Source organism: Pan paniscus, chromosome 1 (assembly GCF_029289425.2).
Source record: "Pan paniscus chromosome 1, NHGRI_mPanPan1-v2.0_pri, whole genome shotgun sequence".
In the NCBI taxonomy this organism is placed as follows: Eukaryota; Metazoa; Chordata; class Mammalia; order Primates; family Hominidae; genus Pan; species Pan paniscus.
Window position 1 is genome coordinate 118,206,662 of NC_073249.2, and position 17,264 is coordinate 118,223,925.

The following is a 17,264-nucleotide window of genomic DNA, read 5'->3' on the forward strand; positions in this document are numbered from 1 at the left end:
GAATTAGCTCCTCTCACATTAGAAAGCATAATTTTAATGGCTCAATTCCTTCTTTTTCCTTTTTCAATGAAATGGGTGTTGGGGGGTAGAAATCAGAAGAATTTTGGAGAGTAGTACAAAATGATTTAAGTTCTAATTTGTACTTGTGCCAGTCTCACCAGGCACTTGAAATAAACAAATAAGGGGGAAAGTACCCATTGTATGTGCCAGAATCCCGCTGGCTCAAGGATTTTTTTTATTTTTTATTTTTTTTTTGAGACGGAGTCTCGCTCTGTCACCTAGCCTGGAGTGCAGTGACACATTCTTTTTTTGTATTTTTAGTAGAGACAGAGTTTCATCATGTTGGCCAGACTGGTCTCGAACACCTAACCTCAAGTGATCCACCCGCTTCAGCCTCCCAAAGTCTGGCTCAAGGATTTTCTAGGTGTCTGGCTGGTTAACTTGTTAACTTCATTTGAATGAAGATGTTTATGACTGTTTAGAGCAGATGATACTTGTATTTTAATAGCAATAGTAGATGAAATGTATTGGGGGTGCTATCTACCTTATTTCATATACCTCAATACTTATTCATTCACATATATATGAATATCTTATTCGTATATATATGAAAACTTACTACATGCATTTATATTTAGTTATATATATCTCAGCATATCATATATACATATATATATCTAGTTATAGATATCTCTAGATATATCTGTCTCAGCTGCCCTAAAGGAGAAAACTAGGCCATCACAGATTCTTAACTATATAATACATTCAATGCTCTCACAATGGGATAACAGGAATGATGGTATTTACTAATGTGAACTAAAAAGGTAGGCTATGAACTGAACCCAGGGGAGGATTGAACAAACTTCAATAAATTCAGCATGTGACAAATAAATTGACAAAGACTGTAGGGAAAAAAAGGTTTATTTTCAAGGATTTGTGCAGACAATGGTGAATAAAAAATTGTATTTCAACTATAAAAAGGAGCTGACTTCATTCCACCCTGGCCTACAGGGTTTATGGTGATGCCAGTTTGAATCTGAGGCAATACTGCTATCCCCATTCCTCCACCTGTAAAAGATTCCCCCAGAGGAATAACATTCTATAACTTTTAGTCAAAAATATGTAAGACACATCAAACAAAGTAATGAGTTAAACAAGTTTCTGCTTAGGGAAAGTCAAGAAATGAAACAAATGTATATTTGTTTCTGGCTGTAAATTACCTTTACCTTGTGCACTTTTTGGTACATTCTGGTATGAAAACATCTCAAAATGTAACAACACAAGAGTTTGGGTCAAGACGACCCACCCAGGAGGCTGTAAAAACTGGTTTGAACTAGAACTGTGGAATGGAACTAGTTTAAAATATGAAGCAGCTCTAAACACCAAGCTTAGAGACATTTGCCCTATTAGAAAACAAAAATCATTAAAGCTACAAAATAACAAGTGCAAACATGCTGAACCTGTTTCCAGGGAGTGACATTCCCTTCCGCCAACAGGTCCCAAACTCACACCCACAAGGTGTAACTCTCTTTCCTGTTCCACTAGATTTCCTTTCTCTCATCTCAAAGGTCCTCAGAAATGACAATGGAAAACATATGAATTGTTGAAATTTACCCTGTGGACCAATTCCTGAAGAGATAACAGCCACAACTCTGAGATGATTAGACATGTAGTGTTTACTTGATGACTTTCTGTATTTCTAGAAACCCTCAAAGCATTAAACTGCCTATTTCAAAATCTAAACTTCCTAGCAGCTTTTATTATTTGGAGTAAGCAGACAGAAGACAATTTACTGCCACACAGGAATCAACCACAGCTAACTTGTCCACCATTAAGTTTTACGGTAATGGACAATTCAACTGGAAGACCCATGTCTATGCTTGCTTATAATAATTTAATTTTAGACCTACTCTTTTTTTTAAATAGAGAAGTTCTAGACATCCAACAGCTGATCCTTCCATAGATAAAAGGAGGGAATGGAGAAGTCTTCCTGCCAAATGCTGAGCCATCTAAAATGGTCTGCTCAGGAGTTACTAACTCCATGGCAAAGTACTTCAGTATCAATTGCAAAGTTCTGTTTCCTTCTACTTCAGGAAACAACCTCATTTGATTTGTGGACCCTATGAACTGTCCAAACACACTGATGAATATCAGCAACTTCTCTCATTTGAATTTCTCATGTCCTTAAAGTAAATAGAATTTCCAGAGACAACTAAAGAGCAATGCAATATGAAGAAAATTAAAAGTTGGCTAAGAAAAATAAGTAATCAACTAAAAATTGCCGTAACACTCAGATTTAAACAGAAAATAAGTTTGTTGTCTTTTATAAGATGACAAAACTTCAATCTAACATCACAAGTTCTTATACTAGATGAATTTACTAGTATATGAATCAATATACTAGATTTCTTTCTTCTACCCCAACTGCAAATATACTAAACAATTATTTCTTCAATAGTTTCTTTTTCCCCTAGTCGTGGCATTTAAAACTGAGTAACAGTATTTAGCACTAAGTAAATTTAGAAAATATAAAAAGGTTTTACGAAATAGCAACAGTTGATTCATTTTTCATATACCATCTGATCAAGTGAAGTCTCCATTTGAGGATACTGGTGAACAGAAAAATTTTTTCTTGTCTAAGCCACTGCTTTCTGGTCTCATCACACAGATAATTCTCAAATTTTATGTAGGCCCAGATTTTCTTGGCAAAACTCTCAAGATACCAGCACATAACACAGCTACTTCATCTGTTCTCTTTTTGCAATGAGCACTATGCCTCTCTTTTATGTTCCCAGATGGGTACATGAAAGATAAGTTTCTAAAGCCAAAGAATTTCTTGGCATTTCATAACTGTTTCCCACCCAGCATCCCCTCCCCAATTTGCCAGATCCAAATCAAAGAGTGAAAAGAAGTCTTGAAAATTCTCTCTCTTCAAAAGAAGTCTGAACACAGCCTAGTTCCTTCCCTAATGAGCCTCAGTTTGAAAAGATCCTGATGAGGAGCTGAAGAACAAAACAGGATGACAGGTTTTTATGAAGGAGGTATGTAATCTTATCACCGAGGGGTGTAATTTATCTGGACATTATATGCACTCTGCCAAGGACTGATTTACACACAGATCAAAGGAAGCTGGCTTTCTGTAGTCCCCTGAAGCATAAATAATGTTCGTGACCATGAGTTTTCCCCACATATAGCAGGGGCAGATGCTGTGGTGTCATCCTGGGGACCGATGATTTCAGCTGAACTCTCCTACACTGGGTTCAGGTCTCCAACAGGTTCTTCATCCCCGTCCCCTTGGTTGGCAGTTGATGACTTGGGTGCTTTGGAATTCATTTTATAAACAGGACGTAAAAGGCCATTACAACACAAGCAATTGCCACAGCAGCATGCAGCCTGGTTCCAATCACAGCGGCTAGCAGGCAAAAGAGAGAAGAAATCACACCCTGCCCTTCACCGAAGTCCTCACTTTCAAGGTGATATTTTGAAGTCTCTAGTCACAGACAGACATATCAACGCTCTCAAGGGCCTGGGATGTTTTTATTTTATTTTTGGAGGCAGTCTCACTCTGTCGGCCAGGCTGGAGTGCAGTGGCGCGATCTCGGCTCACTGCAACCTCTGCCACCCGGGTTCAAGCAATTCTCCTGCCTCAGCCTCTTGAGTAGCTGAGATTACAGGCACCTGCCACCATGCCCAGCTAATTTTTGTATTTTTAGTAGAGATGGGGTTTCACCATCTTGGCCAGGCTGGTCTTGAACTCTTGACCAGGCTGGTCTTGAACTCTTGACCTCAGGTGATCCACCCGCCTTGGCCTCCTAAAGTGCTGGAATTACAGGCGTGAGCCACCGTGCCCGGCTCCCTGGCTAATTTTTGTATTTTTAGTAGAGACAGGGTTTCACCATGTTGGCCAGGCTGGTCTCGAACTCCTGACCTTGGGTGATCTGCCCTCCTCGGCCTCCCAAAGTGTTGGGATTACAGGCATGAGCCACCGCGTCCGGCCTCTGGGATGTTTCTAAATGCTATCCTTATGCTTTAGGGTCTAGGTGAATATACTGTTTGTTTATATTTTGTCCTTTTTCAAAAAAAAATTTAGGTAGATAGGATTCCAAACGAATGTGCCTCAAATAAAAAGTACAAAAAAGCATCTGAGTTAATTAACTCAAACCTTAAAACAGACTCCAATGTACCATTTACAGAAAATCAAGAAAAATTTTCCGTAGAAAAATTTTTTTCCCACTGAAGGGAGGAATTCCACCCCAGCCTAAAATGATTTGATGTGTATACTTTTACTCCATGGAGAATACAAAAATCATCTGGATGCTAAAATAGACAATTATGTTTTTAAATAATTTTTTTTTTTTTTGAGACAGGGTCTCACCCTGTCACCTGGGCTGGAGTGCAGTGGCTCCACCATGGCTCACTGCAGCCTCAACCTCCTAGGCTCAAGCAATCCTCCCACCTCAGTCTCCTGAGTAGCTGGGACTACAGGCACGTGCCACCGCACCCGGCTAATTTTTGTATATTTTGTAGAAATGGGGTCTCACTGTGTTGCCCAGGCAGATCTACAACTCCTGGACACAAGCAATCCTCCTGCCTTGGCCCCCCAAAGTGCTGAGATTATAGGCATGAGCCACCACACCCAGCAAATTTTAACTTTTACCTCTTCCCTCAACTTTGGAGAGTGATTAATTTTCCAGACTCTCAGACCCAATCTGAGGGATTTTTTTCTAAAAATGAAACCAAATACAATCCCAGCTCACTGTACTCCCTACTTTGTAGCTCCACACTGTCCAGAGATGGAAGTCTCTTCTCCCTGTCCAGACATGGCCTCACCTTTGTAAAACACACCCCAAACACCCTTCTTCTCTGATAGCAGCCAGGTTTTGAGACGAGGTACTTTCTTGAAGTAGGCACAGGTGCAAACAAAGAGCAAACCAAACACCAGAATCCCATCCAAGGAGTACACTGTTAAATAAAGAAGAAAAGAAAACCTTAGGTACTGATCTAGCGTCGGACCTGTGATCCCGCCTGAGAACTCTAAGGAAGATAGTGTGTGACATAATAACAAAATAATAACCCCAACAGGCAGTACCGACACTTGACAAGGGGGAGCCAGGATCCTGGGACTAACACGATTATTTTACTGTTCCCAAAAATTGCTTGTAGGAGGAAGGGGGATCAATTGAGCCCAGGAGTTCGAGGCTGCAATGAACTACGATCATGCCACTGCACTGTAGCCTGAGCAACAGAGTGAGACCCCAACTCAAAAAAAATTTTTTTTTTTTTTTTTTTTTTACATCCCCTTTACTAAAATGTCACTGGTCCTTCCCCTCACCTTTCAAGAAGTAGAAATCCTGGGCAGAAATTAGCATCCCAGGAATGACTAGTGTTGGCAATAGATTGAGACATATGAATCCTTAGAGACTCAGCACAGAGAATTTAACATGTTCTTGTTATAAATCACTCATATGATGAAGGAGAGCTAGATATGTAGCCAAAACTGTCAGATGTGCAACTGTTGGTGAAGAATATGTTAAGGCAAAAAATTAAGCTTAATGAAAGTTGCAAGAGTAAGAATCCACATGACTACAATTTTCCTATCATTATCTTACACTTTATGGATGATACTCTAACAAACCGAATTTCTGCCAGAATAATAACAGATTTTTCTAAAACAAAGAAAAAGTATCTAAGGCTTCAACATAGAAAGCTTTAACTTCTTAGCTCTGTTTCTTAAATACATAAACCAAGCTTATTTCTTGTACAGGGAAGCACAATGAATCACCTAATTGCAAAAAACAAGAATATATTGGACCACAAAATGGGGAAAGAATGACTAAAATTTATTCAGCAACTACCGTGTCAAACTGCTGTCTTACTTCCTGGTTCAGATTCTGTCTTCCTCTGGGTAAATTCCCTTTTCTTACTGTGCCTAGTATCCTGAGACCTCTGACTTCCCAGGAAGCTCCAAATGAATATTATATATAACCAGTGTCTGCCAGTTCTAGATCACACTACCTCTCTTCCTCCAGTAAAACTGTCTCACAGCTAAGGTGTCACTAAGAAAGGGTCCAGCAAATTAATACATACAGTAAGGTTTTCTGAGGAACTATACCTTCACGTGCTACCCCTTTTCTCTCATAAGTTTCTGCAGACAATGCCAAAATTCACAAGGAGGTTAAATTCGAGTCTTCAGTGCCAGGTCTATGGACAAAGTACTTTTGAGAAATGCTTTCCGAAGCCCCTCAAATCATCGTAATGCCTAAAAGGCTTTCTCTTCTCCTTTCCTGTAAGGTTGACGCTAAAAATCATGAAGGCCCTCCTTCCTGTCCTCCTCTGGAATTCAGAATTCATAAAGTGTTTGAAGAGGCCTGGAAAATTAGGTCAGATAAACTGCCTCATCATCTAGAAGAGGCAGTGTCTAAATCCACCCCTTGCAACACTAGTCAGGGTCTCCACGTGGGATCACCCCGCCAGGACTTTAAAATCAGAAATCTTTCCGGTATTTTTCCATAAGAAGAAGCTTTTGTGGGGTCTACATTCACCAGCACCCCCAAAAGTGTGGGACTTGATATTCTATGTCATTTATTGGCCCTCTCAACAAAACTACGGTCCGAAAGCATGAGAACGCAGGGAGCTGGGAGGAGGAGCCTCTCTCTTCCCCGGGTTTAAATAGCAGTAGTACCTCTGGGACTGACCTCTCCAAGGGCCAGAAAGAACTAAGAAAAAGAAAAGGGAAAGCAAAGCATAGGGATAGATAACTCGAGGTGTGAGCATAAGAGGCACTGGGGGTCCTAGATGAATATGGGAAGGGGGAACCCGTAGAGGAGTATAGGGGTACAGAAGTTAGGGGCGTCGAGAGGCCAAGGGGGGCCGGGCTGGGAGGGGGCGGGGAGAACGGCCACGTCAGTCCCGGCCCCGCCCGCCACGTTTTCCCTTCGTCCTTCACTCCCACCCTCCGCTCAGGGCATCAGTTCTCACCGTTCGTCATGGCGGCTGGCCCTGGACCTGGGTAGGGGGTCCGGGTTCAGTGGTAATAGCGGCGGAGATGGGGGAGCGCCCGCTTGACACTTCCCGATCCGGGCCGAGGCGACTGGAAGAAGCCGTAGTACGCAGGAGCAAGGGCCGAGAGGCGAGTGCCGAACGCTATCAGGAGTGGCTAGCCGATTGTCGAGCTCGGGAAACTGCGTGTTTACGTAGGGTAAGAAGAACGCTATCCCGGAGGCTTCCTACTTGGCCATGGTAACTAAGTCTTTTCTGCGTGCCCCTGCGGGCGTAGGGCTGGGGCTGGCCCGCGTCAGTGTGTTTGAAAAGGTAAAGGCTTGTAGTTTTGTAGTTTATTTTGCGCCGTGGCGGCTGCTGTGTGTAAGCAGCAGCCTACCTATAAGGTTTTCATCGTCCTGGGCTTCCACTTGAGAGAACTCCAGCACCGCGGGTGAAGAAGCCGCACCTGCGGCCTCCGTGACTGCCCTTGAGCTGCTCTTCCTTACTCCGGATGGAAATCTAGTCAGACTGCGTCTGAACGTTGCAAATGAAATGAGGAACCTTGTAACAAAAACAAGTCGCGGCCGGGCGCGGTGGCTCACGCCTGTAATCCCAGCACTTTGGGAGGCCGAGCCACGCGGATCACCTGAGGTCGGAGTTCGAGACCAGCCTGACCAACAAGGAGAAACCCCGTCTCTACTAAACATACAAAATTAGCCGGGCGCGGTGGCTCATGCCTGTAATCTCAGCACTTTAGGAGGCCGAGGCAGGCGGATCACCTGAGGTTGGGAGTTTGAGACCAGCCTGACCAACATGGAGAAACCCTGTCTCTACTACAAATACAAAATTAGCCGGGCATGGTGGCTCATGCCTGTAATGTAATCCCAGCTACTCGGGAGGCTGAGGCAGGAGAATCGCTTGAACCTGGGAGGCGGAGGTTGCGGTGAGCCGAGATCGCGCCATTGCACTCCAGCCTGGGCAACAAGAGCGGAAACTCCGTCTCAAAAACAACAACAACAACAACAACAAAACCAAGTCGCATCTTTCAGATCCTAAAGCACCACGTCGTCGGAAAACATTCAAATGGTTGCCTGTTTGCTTGTGTGAATTTTTCTTTTCCTTAAACTATCAGGAGAATCTCGATTCTCCTGCATTTAATTAATGCTGGGATCACTTCAGCCACTTTAACCAGAAATCGGCGATATCTAGACACCGCTTCTCTGGGGACACTTTGACAACGTGACAAAAGACATTGCCAGTCTAATGATGGGGGTGGGGTGGAGGAGACAAAAGTACAGATTCAGATTTGCATACTGAAATCCTTAATTGCACACAACTCGGCCCGCTTTATTAGAGTTCGGGCGGAAGTGCGACACCGAGTCCTCCAAGGCTAACTGGAGGGTTAAATTATACGGTTACTAATCCGCCGTGCTTGTCAAGGGCCTAAAGGGACTCTGCCCCTTTCTGCTACAGTGCCATCTGCTGGCTGCAGCCTGCTTGGTTACCCAGAGGGAAAACTGCCAAAGCATCCTCTGGAAGCTGGCCTGGAAAGACAAGCCAAAGTCTAGTGCAGGACAGATGCCTTGAGGAAATATACATGCATGCAGAAAGAAAAAAAAAAAAAAAGACGGCGTATATACGGGACAAAACCTAGGACAAGGCCAGGCAGCCACTCAGATTATATATATGTTCGCACATTCACACACAGACAAATTCCCCTGCCCAAAAGAACTGTTCAGGACCACTCAAAAACAAAACAGAACAAAAGCTCTATTGTTTAGGCCTTCGAATCCTTCATCAACCATTGTCTAAAACAGCAGCAGCTGGCCGGGCGCGGCTCCCGCCTGTAATCCCAGCACTTTGGGAGGCCGAGGCAGGCGGATTACCTGAGGTCAGGAGTTCAAGACCACCCTGACCACATGGTGAAACCCCGTCTCTACTTAAAAAAAAAAAAAAAAAAGAAAGAAAAAAAGAAATACAGAAATTAGCCTGGCATGGTGGCGTGCACCTGTAATCCCAGCTACTCGGAAGGCAGAGGCAGGAGAATAGCTTGAACCCGGGAGGGAGAGGTTGCAGTGAGCCGAGACAGCACCACTGCCCTCCAGCCTGGGCAACAGAGCGAGACTCCATTTCAAATAATAATAATAATAATAACTGCCCCTCTTTGGCCGGGCGCGGTTGCTCACGCCTGTAATTCCAGCACTTTGGGAGGCCGAGGTGGGCAGATCACCTGAGGTCGGGAGTTCGAGACCAGCCTGACCAACATGGAGAAACCCCGTCTCTACTAAAAATACAAAAGTAGCCGGGCATGGTGGCACATGCCTGTAATCCCAGCTACTTGGGAGGCTGAGGCAGGAAAATCGCTTGAACTGGGGAGGCAGAGGTTGCGGTGAGCTGAGATCCTGCCATAGCACGCTAGCCTGGGCAACAGAGTGAAACTCTGTCTCAAAAAAAACAAAGAAAAGAAAAAAAATTGCCCCTCTTGTAATCCTACAGCCATCACCTTAGTAATTTTGCTATATTGGTAGTCTTTAAGTATCAATTATGTCCTCACAACAATGAAAACTTACATTTTTATAACATTTTGACATTTTCAAAGCAAACACACCTTGTCATATGATCTTATTTAACCCTCACAACTGCCTGATTACCCCTGTTTTAGAAATAAACCAAGGTTTAGGGTAAGGACTGCCAAGTATTACACTGGCACAATAATTCCAGCCTTCTGAAATCAGGACTAGAAAATTTTCCTCCATACCACACTGGTGTTTCCTTTGACAGCAACCACTACCTACTGAATAATGCCTAAGTCCTTAGCCTGCTACTCAAGGCCTTCCAATAGTATTTTCCACTGTTCCCTATATGGGCTTTAAGCTTTGTCTATAAAGACTATGTTCTTCAGTTACAGTCTTTGCTTTCTCATTTTTGCTCATGCCACTCACTTTTTAGAGATAATTTTTTCTCCCCATTTTTTTTAAACTAGATGAAAACCTCTCCAGTTTTTGTCATACTCTGAAAGACAAGTCTTTCCTCTTCTGTCATTCTCAGAGGTTAGAATAAAAGTTAATCAGCTGGGCGCGGGGGCTCACGCCTGTAATCTCAACACTTTGGGAGGCCGAGGCGGGAGGATCACCTGAGGTCGGGAGTTCGAGACCAGCCTGGCCAGCATGGTGAAACCCCGTGTCTACTAAAAATTCAAAAAAATTAGCCGGGAGTGGTGGCAGGTGCCTGTAATCCCAGCTACTCAGGAAGCTGAGGCGAAAGAATCACTTGAACCTGGGAGACGGATATTGCAGTGAGCCAAGATTGTGCCATTGCACTCCAGCCTGGGCAACAGAGTGAGACTCCACCACAAAAAAAAAAAAAAAAAAAAAAAAGTTAAGCCCGGGCACAATGACTCACGCCTGTAATCCCAGCACTTTGGGAGGCCAAGGTGGGCAGATCACCTGAGGTCAGGATTTCAAGACCAGCCTGGCCAACATGGTGAAACCTTGTCTAAAAACACAAAACTAAAAACACAAAAATTAGCTGGGCATGGGGGCGTGCGCCTCCAATCCCAGCTACTCAGGTGGCTAAGGCAGGAGAATCGCTTCAGACTGGGAGGCGAAGGTTGCAGTGAGCCGAGATTGTGCCACTGTACTCCAGCCTGGACAACAGAGTGAGACTCCCTCTCAAAAAAAAAAAAAAAAAAGAATAAAATGTAAAGGCTGGGCATGGTGGCTCACACCTGTAATCCCAGCACTTTGGGAGACCGAGACGGGTGGATCACTTGGGGTCAGGAGTTGGAGACCAGCCTGGCAACATCGTGAAACCCTGTCTTTACTAAAAATACAACAATTAGCTGGGCGTGGTGGTGTCTGTCTGTAATCCCAGCTACTCGGGATGCTGAGGCAGGAGAATCACTTGAACCGGGGAGGCAGAGGTTGCATTAAGCCGAGATCACGCCACTGCACTCCAGCCTGGGAGACAGAGCAAGACTATGTCTCATAAACAGAAAAAAAAAAAAAATTAAGGATGAAATCAAAGCTGAAAAACCAGGAGGAGTGATGAACTGGCAAATTACAATCTTTTTTTTTTGAGACAAAGTCTCACTCTGTTGCCCAAGCTGAAGTGCAGTGGTGCAATCACTGCTCACTGCAACCTCCGCTTCCTGGGTTCAAGCAATTCTTCTGCCTCTCCTCCGGAGTAGCTGGAACTACAGGCATGCGCCATCGTGCCCGGCTAAGTTTTGTATTTTTAGTAGAGATGGGGTTTCACTATGTTGGCCAGGCTGGTCTTGAACTCCTGACCTCGTGATCCGCCCGCCTCGGCCTTCCAAAGTGCTGGGATTACAGGCGTGAGCCACCACACCCGGTGGCAAATTCCAATTTTTATTTTATTTTATTTTAGCTTTGAGACAGAGTCTCGCTCTGTCGCCCAGGCTGGAGTACAGTGGCGCCATCTCAGCCCACTGCAAGCTCCGCCTCCCAGGTTCCCGCCATTCTCCTGCCTCAGCCTCCGAAGTAGCTGGGACTACAGGCGCCCGCCACCACGCCCGGCTAATTTTTTGTATTTTTAGTAGAGACGGGGTTTCACCGTGTTGACCAGGATGGTCTTGATCTCCTGACCTCGTGATCCACCTGCCTCAGGCTCCAAAGTGCTGGGATTACAGGCATGAGCCACCGTGCCCGGCCTCAAATTACTATTTCTAAAGGGCAGTGATAATGCACACAGTATCTTATGATTAAACAGTTTTCTTTTAACTCCACTCAAAATTTACTTTTTCTTCATTTTCCACGTCTGTCTCTATTCTTCCTACTTTTTTTCTCCCACTCTTAAATTTATTTCTTCTTTCTCCCTCCACCATATTTTTTCTTTTTCATATTGTAAAAGATATTTTACATTTTTTTAATTGAATAGAGTGAGTCTCACCAGGCTATTTCAAAATTAGTTGTATCAAGACTTTTATATTCTAAAATCAAAAAGTTGACCAGGTACGGTGGCTCATGCCTGTAATCCCAGCACTTTGGGAGGCCGAGGCAGGCAGATCACGTCAAGAGATTGAGATCATCCTGGCCAACATGGTGAAACCCCGTCTCTACTAAAAATACAAAAATTAACTGGGCGTGGTGGCACGCACCTGTAGTCCCAGCTACTCGGGAGGCTGAGGCAGGGGAATCGCTTGAACGCGGGAGGAGGAGGTTGCAGTGAGCTGAGGTCGCGCCACTGCACTCCAGCCTGGTGACAGAGTGAGACCCCGTCTCAAAAAAAAAAAAGTTCAGTTTTCTGTGAAATTAAGTTAGCTCCTTTCTAAGGTTGTTGGAGGATTAAGTGAATTACTATTTACAACAATATCTGACATGAGTAAGTATTCCATAAATGATAGCTATTATTGTTGTTCATTTTGAGGGAAGAGAGAGATCCTCTCATATTGTTCTATACTCAGAAAAGGAAAGAGAAGAGAAACTAAAGGCAGGTAGCCCAGTGCCTAGGAACCACACCTGAAACCAGGCCTAGGCCTGCCTGACCTAAGCCTGGTAGTTAAAATTCGACCCGTGACTTAGCAACTGATGTTATCTATAGATTCCATATATTGTATGGAAAGACATTGTGAAACCTCCAGTTCTGTTCTGTTTCGCTCTGACCACTGGTGCTTGCAGCCCCTGTCATGTACCCCCTAGCTTGCTCAATCGATCATGACCCTGTCATGTGGACCCCCTTAGAGTTGTGAGCCCTTAAAAGCACAAGTTGAGCACCTGAAGAGCTCGGCTCTTGAGACAGGAGGCTTGCCGATGCTCCCAGCCGAACAAACCCCTTCCTTCTTTAACTCGGTGTCTGAGGAGTTTTGTCTGAGGCTCCTCCTGCTACAATTTGTTTTAAAAGTATCTGTGGTTGGCCTGGTGGCTCACGCCTGTAGCCCCAGCACTTTGGGCACTGAGGTGGGCGGATCGCTTGAGCTCAAGAGTTCAAGACTGGCCTGCACAATATAGTGAAAGCCTGTCTCTACAAAAAATAAAAAAATTACCCAGGCATGGTGATGCATGCCTGTGGTCCCAGCTACACGGGAGGCTGAGGTAGCAGAATCACCTCAGCCCTGGAAGTGGAAGTTGCAGTGAGTCATGATTGTACTGCTGCACTCCAGCCTGGATAACAGAGCAAGACCCTGTCTCAAAAAAAAAAAAAAAAAAAGTACTTGTCAGTGTCTACTACTGTGTGCTAAGCACTTTGCTTGATTTTGCAGAAATGGGGCATAAATAAGTCCCTGCCCTCAGAGAAGAAAATATGTTGGGTAAGATAGATGAATAAACACATTTTAATAGAACATGAGCATTGTGTAAAAACAGTATCTTTGATTTTCACAACTGTTTTACAGATTTTTTTTTTTTTAATTAAATCTTGAGACTTAAAGAAGGGACGTGGGTGAGATAACATAGCCTGTTAGGATCCATACCCAGGTCTAAGTTCAAAGCTCCCTTTCCCTTGTTATCACACTGCCTCAAATTACAGTGCTTTCCACTGATACTGATCTTTGATTATTTTGTTACAATCATTAATGTTTCTGTCACCCTGGAAAGTCTCATAGCCTCACTGCCACCCAGTGCAGTCATGTCTCACATCAGGCCAAAGCCTGGGTGACCAGCTCTTGCAGCCCAACTGCAAAGAATAAATAGAGCCTACTGGCCTAGGGACTCTCAATTCAGACAGTTCTTCCTCAATTCATTTCAGTGTTCACTGGAGAATTGGTAGTTGTTGCCAAATGCCTGTCAGTCAAGAACAGTGGCCTGTTTGTTAGGGTTGTTGCAGTTATTGTGGTGAACACTAATCAGTCATGGGGACCATGACTGTGGCATTCTGGTTTAACCAAAGAGTAAGTTGAGCCTCAAAGGCACAGCTTGCAACAATAGCTTCATTTGAATTACAACATATTTGAAAAGGGATGTCAAATAGGCATTAATTTATGCTACAAACATTTGTTCCAGGACTTCTAAATCTAAGGAATGTGCTAGCCTTTGGGAACTCAAAGATGAATGAGAAATAGACTCTGTTCTTAAAAAGTTTAAGATTTAGTAGAAAAAGATAAGCTGTGTTTATAAATAACCAAAAAATACAGCAGAAAGTGAGAAGTGTCCAAGGAAAATGAAAACTAAGTGCCGGGGTGGCGGGGGGTGCGTAGAAATGGGAAACTGCCTTCAGCTGGAGCGTTCAGGGAAGGCTTTATTGAGGAGCAGACATTTTAGCTGGGCCTGAAAAGCTTATAGCATTTCAATAAGCAGAAATAAAGAGCATTCTAGTGGGGAGGGAATTGAGCCATCAAAGGCCTGGAGAGGGAAAGTGTAAGGTAAGATTGGGGCACAGTAAAGCCTCCCTTCCTCCTTCAATGGCTAACTCACATTCATCCCTCAAGTCCCAACTCAGACCTCACTTGCTCAAGGTAGACTTCTCGGACCTTCAGTCTACTTCCCCGATCATGTTTCCAAAGCATACTATATCTGTTTAACTTATGTCCCCCTGCTATATTGTAATGTTCATTTGTTTTGTTTGTCATTTTATCCACAATCCCATAGCTAGTGCTGAACATTTTGCAAGTGCTTCATGAATATTTATTGCATGAATAGTTGAACTTGGCCTTGTGGAACTGGAATGCAGAGCTCATGAAGGAGAACAGCAGAAGATAATGGTGAAAGGTAGGCCCTTAAATAAAAACAACTGCCAGTCACGGTGGCCCATACCTGTACTCCCAGCACTTTGGGAGGCCAAGGCGGGCGGATCACCTGAGGTCGGGAGTTCAAGACCAGTCTGACCAACATGGAGAAACCCCATCTCTACTAAAATACAAAATTAGCCAGGCGTGGTGGCCCATGCCTGTAATCCCAGCTACTCGGGAGGCTGAGGCAGGAGAATCGCTTGAACCCGGGAGGCAGAGGTTGCCGTTAACCAAGATTGCACCATTGCACTCCAGCCTGGGCAACAAGAGCGAAACTCTATCTCAAAAAATAAAAAAAATAAATAAAAACAATGATACTTATGGAATATTTACTACATGCCAGGTACTACCTAAAACACTTTATGGTTATTAACACATCTAATAACCTCATAATAACCTTATATGGTTAGTAACTATTATTAACCCCCTGTCATAGATGAGGAAATGGGTGTACCAGCAGGTCAAGTAAGTTGTCTCAAGGTAACATAGCTGATAAATAGTACACCTAGGATTTCAGACTCAACCTATCTGATCTCAGAGTCTGCATATTTAACCATGGACCATAGGAAGTGTGGTTAAGACTCCATTAAGATTATTGCAGAAATTCTGAAAGCCATTTTAAAAGTGACATAACCTCACTAAGCCCAAATTAGGGAGAAGCACTGTAGACGTCTACACCCTGGGATGGAGGGGTGAAAGTGGAGGTAGGGGTGGGACTGCAAAGCTTCTGCCTTGATTTGGAGTCTGAGTGGTGCTACCTGCCTACCAATATCCCATCACTAACACCTCTCAGACCCACCATCCAGCTCCTGCTTTCCTCATTTCTGATAATCCCACCCCTGCCATTCGTTCCAAATTACTCTCATAGAGCTCCATTTCTTCCTTCTATCAATTACCTCTCTGCTGATTCCATTCTTTTGTGAACAAATCTCTTTTGTCATTACCTTTTTCATTAAAAGCTCATTCCATTTTTTTGCTGTAATGAAAAACAGGATTTTCTGAGCAGTTAGCTAAATGGCTGGGATAAGTTCACAGCTTCATTCATTCAGTAATCATTTATTCAAAGTCCACATTCCTAGGTCCTAATGCCCTCTTTTTTCTTTCTTTTTTTTTTGAGACGGAATCTCGCTCTTGTTGCCAGGCTGGAGTGCGGTGGCATGATCTCGGCTCACTGCAACCTCTGCCTCCCGGGTTCAAGCGATTCTCCTGCCTCAGCTTCCCAAGTAGCTGGGACTACAGGTGCGTGCCACCACGCCCAGCTAATTTTTGTATTTTTAGTAGAGACGGGGTTTCACCATGTTAGCCAGGATGGTCTCAATCTCTTGACCGCTTGATCCGCCCACCTCGGCCTCCCAAAGTGCTGGGATTACAGGAGTGAGCCACCGCTCCCGGCCTTTACTGCCCTCTTAAGGCTACTTTCCTCTTTGCTTTTCTACCTTCAGTATCCAACTATATACTCATTCTTTAACCTGTTATAATCTGGCTTCCATCTTCACCAACACTCTCAAACTTTGTTCTCCAGATCATTCCCATACCTCCTAATTGTCAAATCCAAGGCCTTTTCTTAAATCTTCAATCTTGTAATCTCTGGCACTGAGCACTCCATACCACCTGCTTTTCTTTGTTGGTTTTGTTTTGTTTTGTTTTGAGACAGAGTCTTGCTCTGTTACCCAGGCTAGAGTGCAGTGGCATGATCTTGGCTCACTGCAACCTCCGCCTCCTCGGTTCAAGCTGTTCTTCTTCCTTAGCCTCCTGAGCAACTGGGACTACAGGTGCTCACCACCACACCTGGCTAATTTTTTTATTTTTTATTTTTTTTGTATTTTTAGTAGAGACAGGTTTTCATCATGTTGGCCAGCCTGGTCTGAAACTCCTGACCTCAAGTGATCAGCCCAAACCTGCTTCTTTTTGAAACTTTTTCTTTTTGGGTTTTCAGTTCTTCTCCTCCCTCTCCTCCTCCTTATCCTACTTTTATCTTTTCCTACCTCTTTGACTATTCCTTCTGTCACTCTGTCTCCTTGATGTACTGTTTCTAAGGCTGTGCCCTTTGCCTCTATTCTCTCAGCCTTTGTTTCCGTGCAATCTCTAGACTATCACTTTGTGATGGTATCTCCCATGTCATTTTCTCTAGTACTAATTTTTCTTTCTTTCTTTCTTTCTTTTTGTGTGTGTGTGTTTTAGTAGAGACAGGGTTTCACCATGTTGCCCAGGCTGGTCTCGAACTCCTGAGCTCAGGGAGTCCACCCACCTTGGCCTCCCAAAGTGCTAGGATTACAGGCGTGAGCCACCACACCCGGCTTCTAGTACTAATTTTTCTGTGGATTTCCGGGCCTGTAATTCCTGGCCTGGATTTCCATCAGTTTTAGTACATCTCCAGACTCTCAAACACAGACTAAACTCATTTCCTTCCACTTCCAACTTCTTTCCCCTTTTTCTTTCCTATTTATATTAATAGCATTCCATTCTTCTGTCAATAGCTTTCACATTCATTGTCACAAAGTCCTGTAAATTGTCTCATAAAGTTTGTGTTAAATCAGTTCCTTCTTCCTCTTTGCCTTAATTCAGATTATAATCATCTCTCATCCTAGTTTCCCCGCAA

The 17,264-nt window shown here is 43.9% G+C and overlaps 1 protein-coding gene across 2 annotated transcripts; it reads right to left on the reverse strand.

Annotated features, from left to right (window-relative positions):
• Positions 1–903: 903 nt before the first annotated feature.
• TMEM167B (transmembrane protein 167B) lies at positions 904–9,448 on the reverse strand. Of its 2 annotated transcripts, none has more exons than XM_003808345.6 (3): positions 6,979–9,448; positions 4,831–4,962; positions 904–3,412 (listed from the first exon to the last, which is right to left on the reverse strand). In XM_003808345.6, the coding sequence occupies exons 1-3, from the start codon at positions 6,986–6,988 to the stop codon at positions 3,330–3,332; spliced, it is 225 nt and encodes a 74-aa protein (XP_003808393.1). In that variant the 5' UTR covers positions 6,989–9,448; the 3' UTR covers positions 904–3,329. The 2 variants fall into 2 exon arrangements, with proteins under 2 accessions (XP_003808393.1, XP_024785700.3); XM_024929932.4 differs by having other exon boundaries at positions 3,250–3,412; positions 4,770–4,962.
• Positions 9,449–17,264: the final 7,816 nt, after the last annotated feature.

Coding starts and splice junctions, on each gene's coding strand:
- TMEM167B (XM_024929932.4), bottom strand. Junction 3,413..4,769: donor GGACAGTGTGGAGCTACAAA/GTAGGGAGTACA, acceptor TTTGCCTGCTAG/CCGCTGTGATTGGAACCAGG.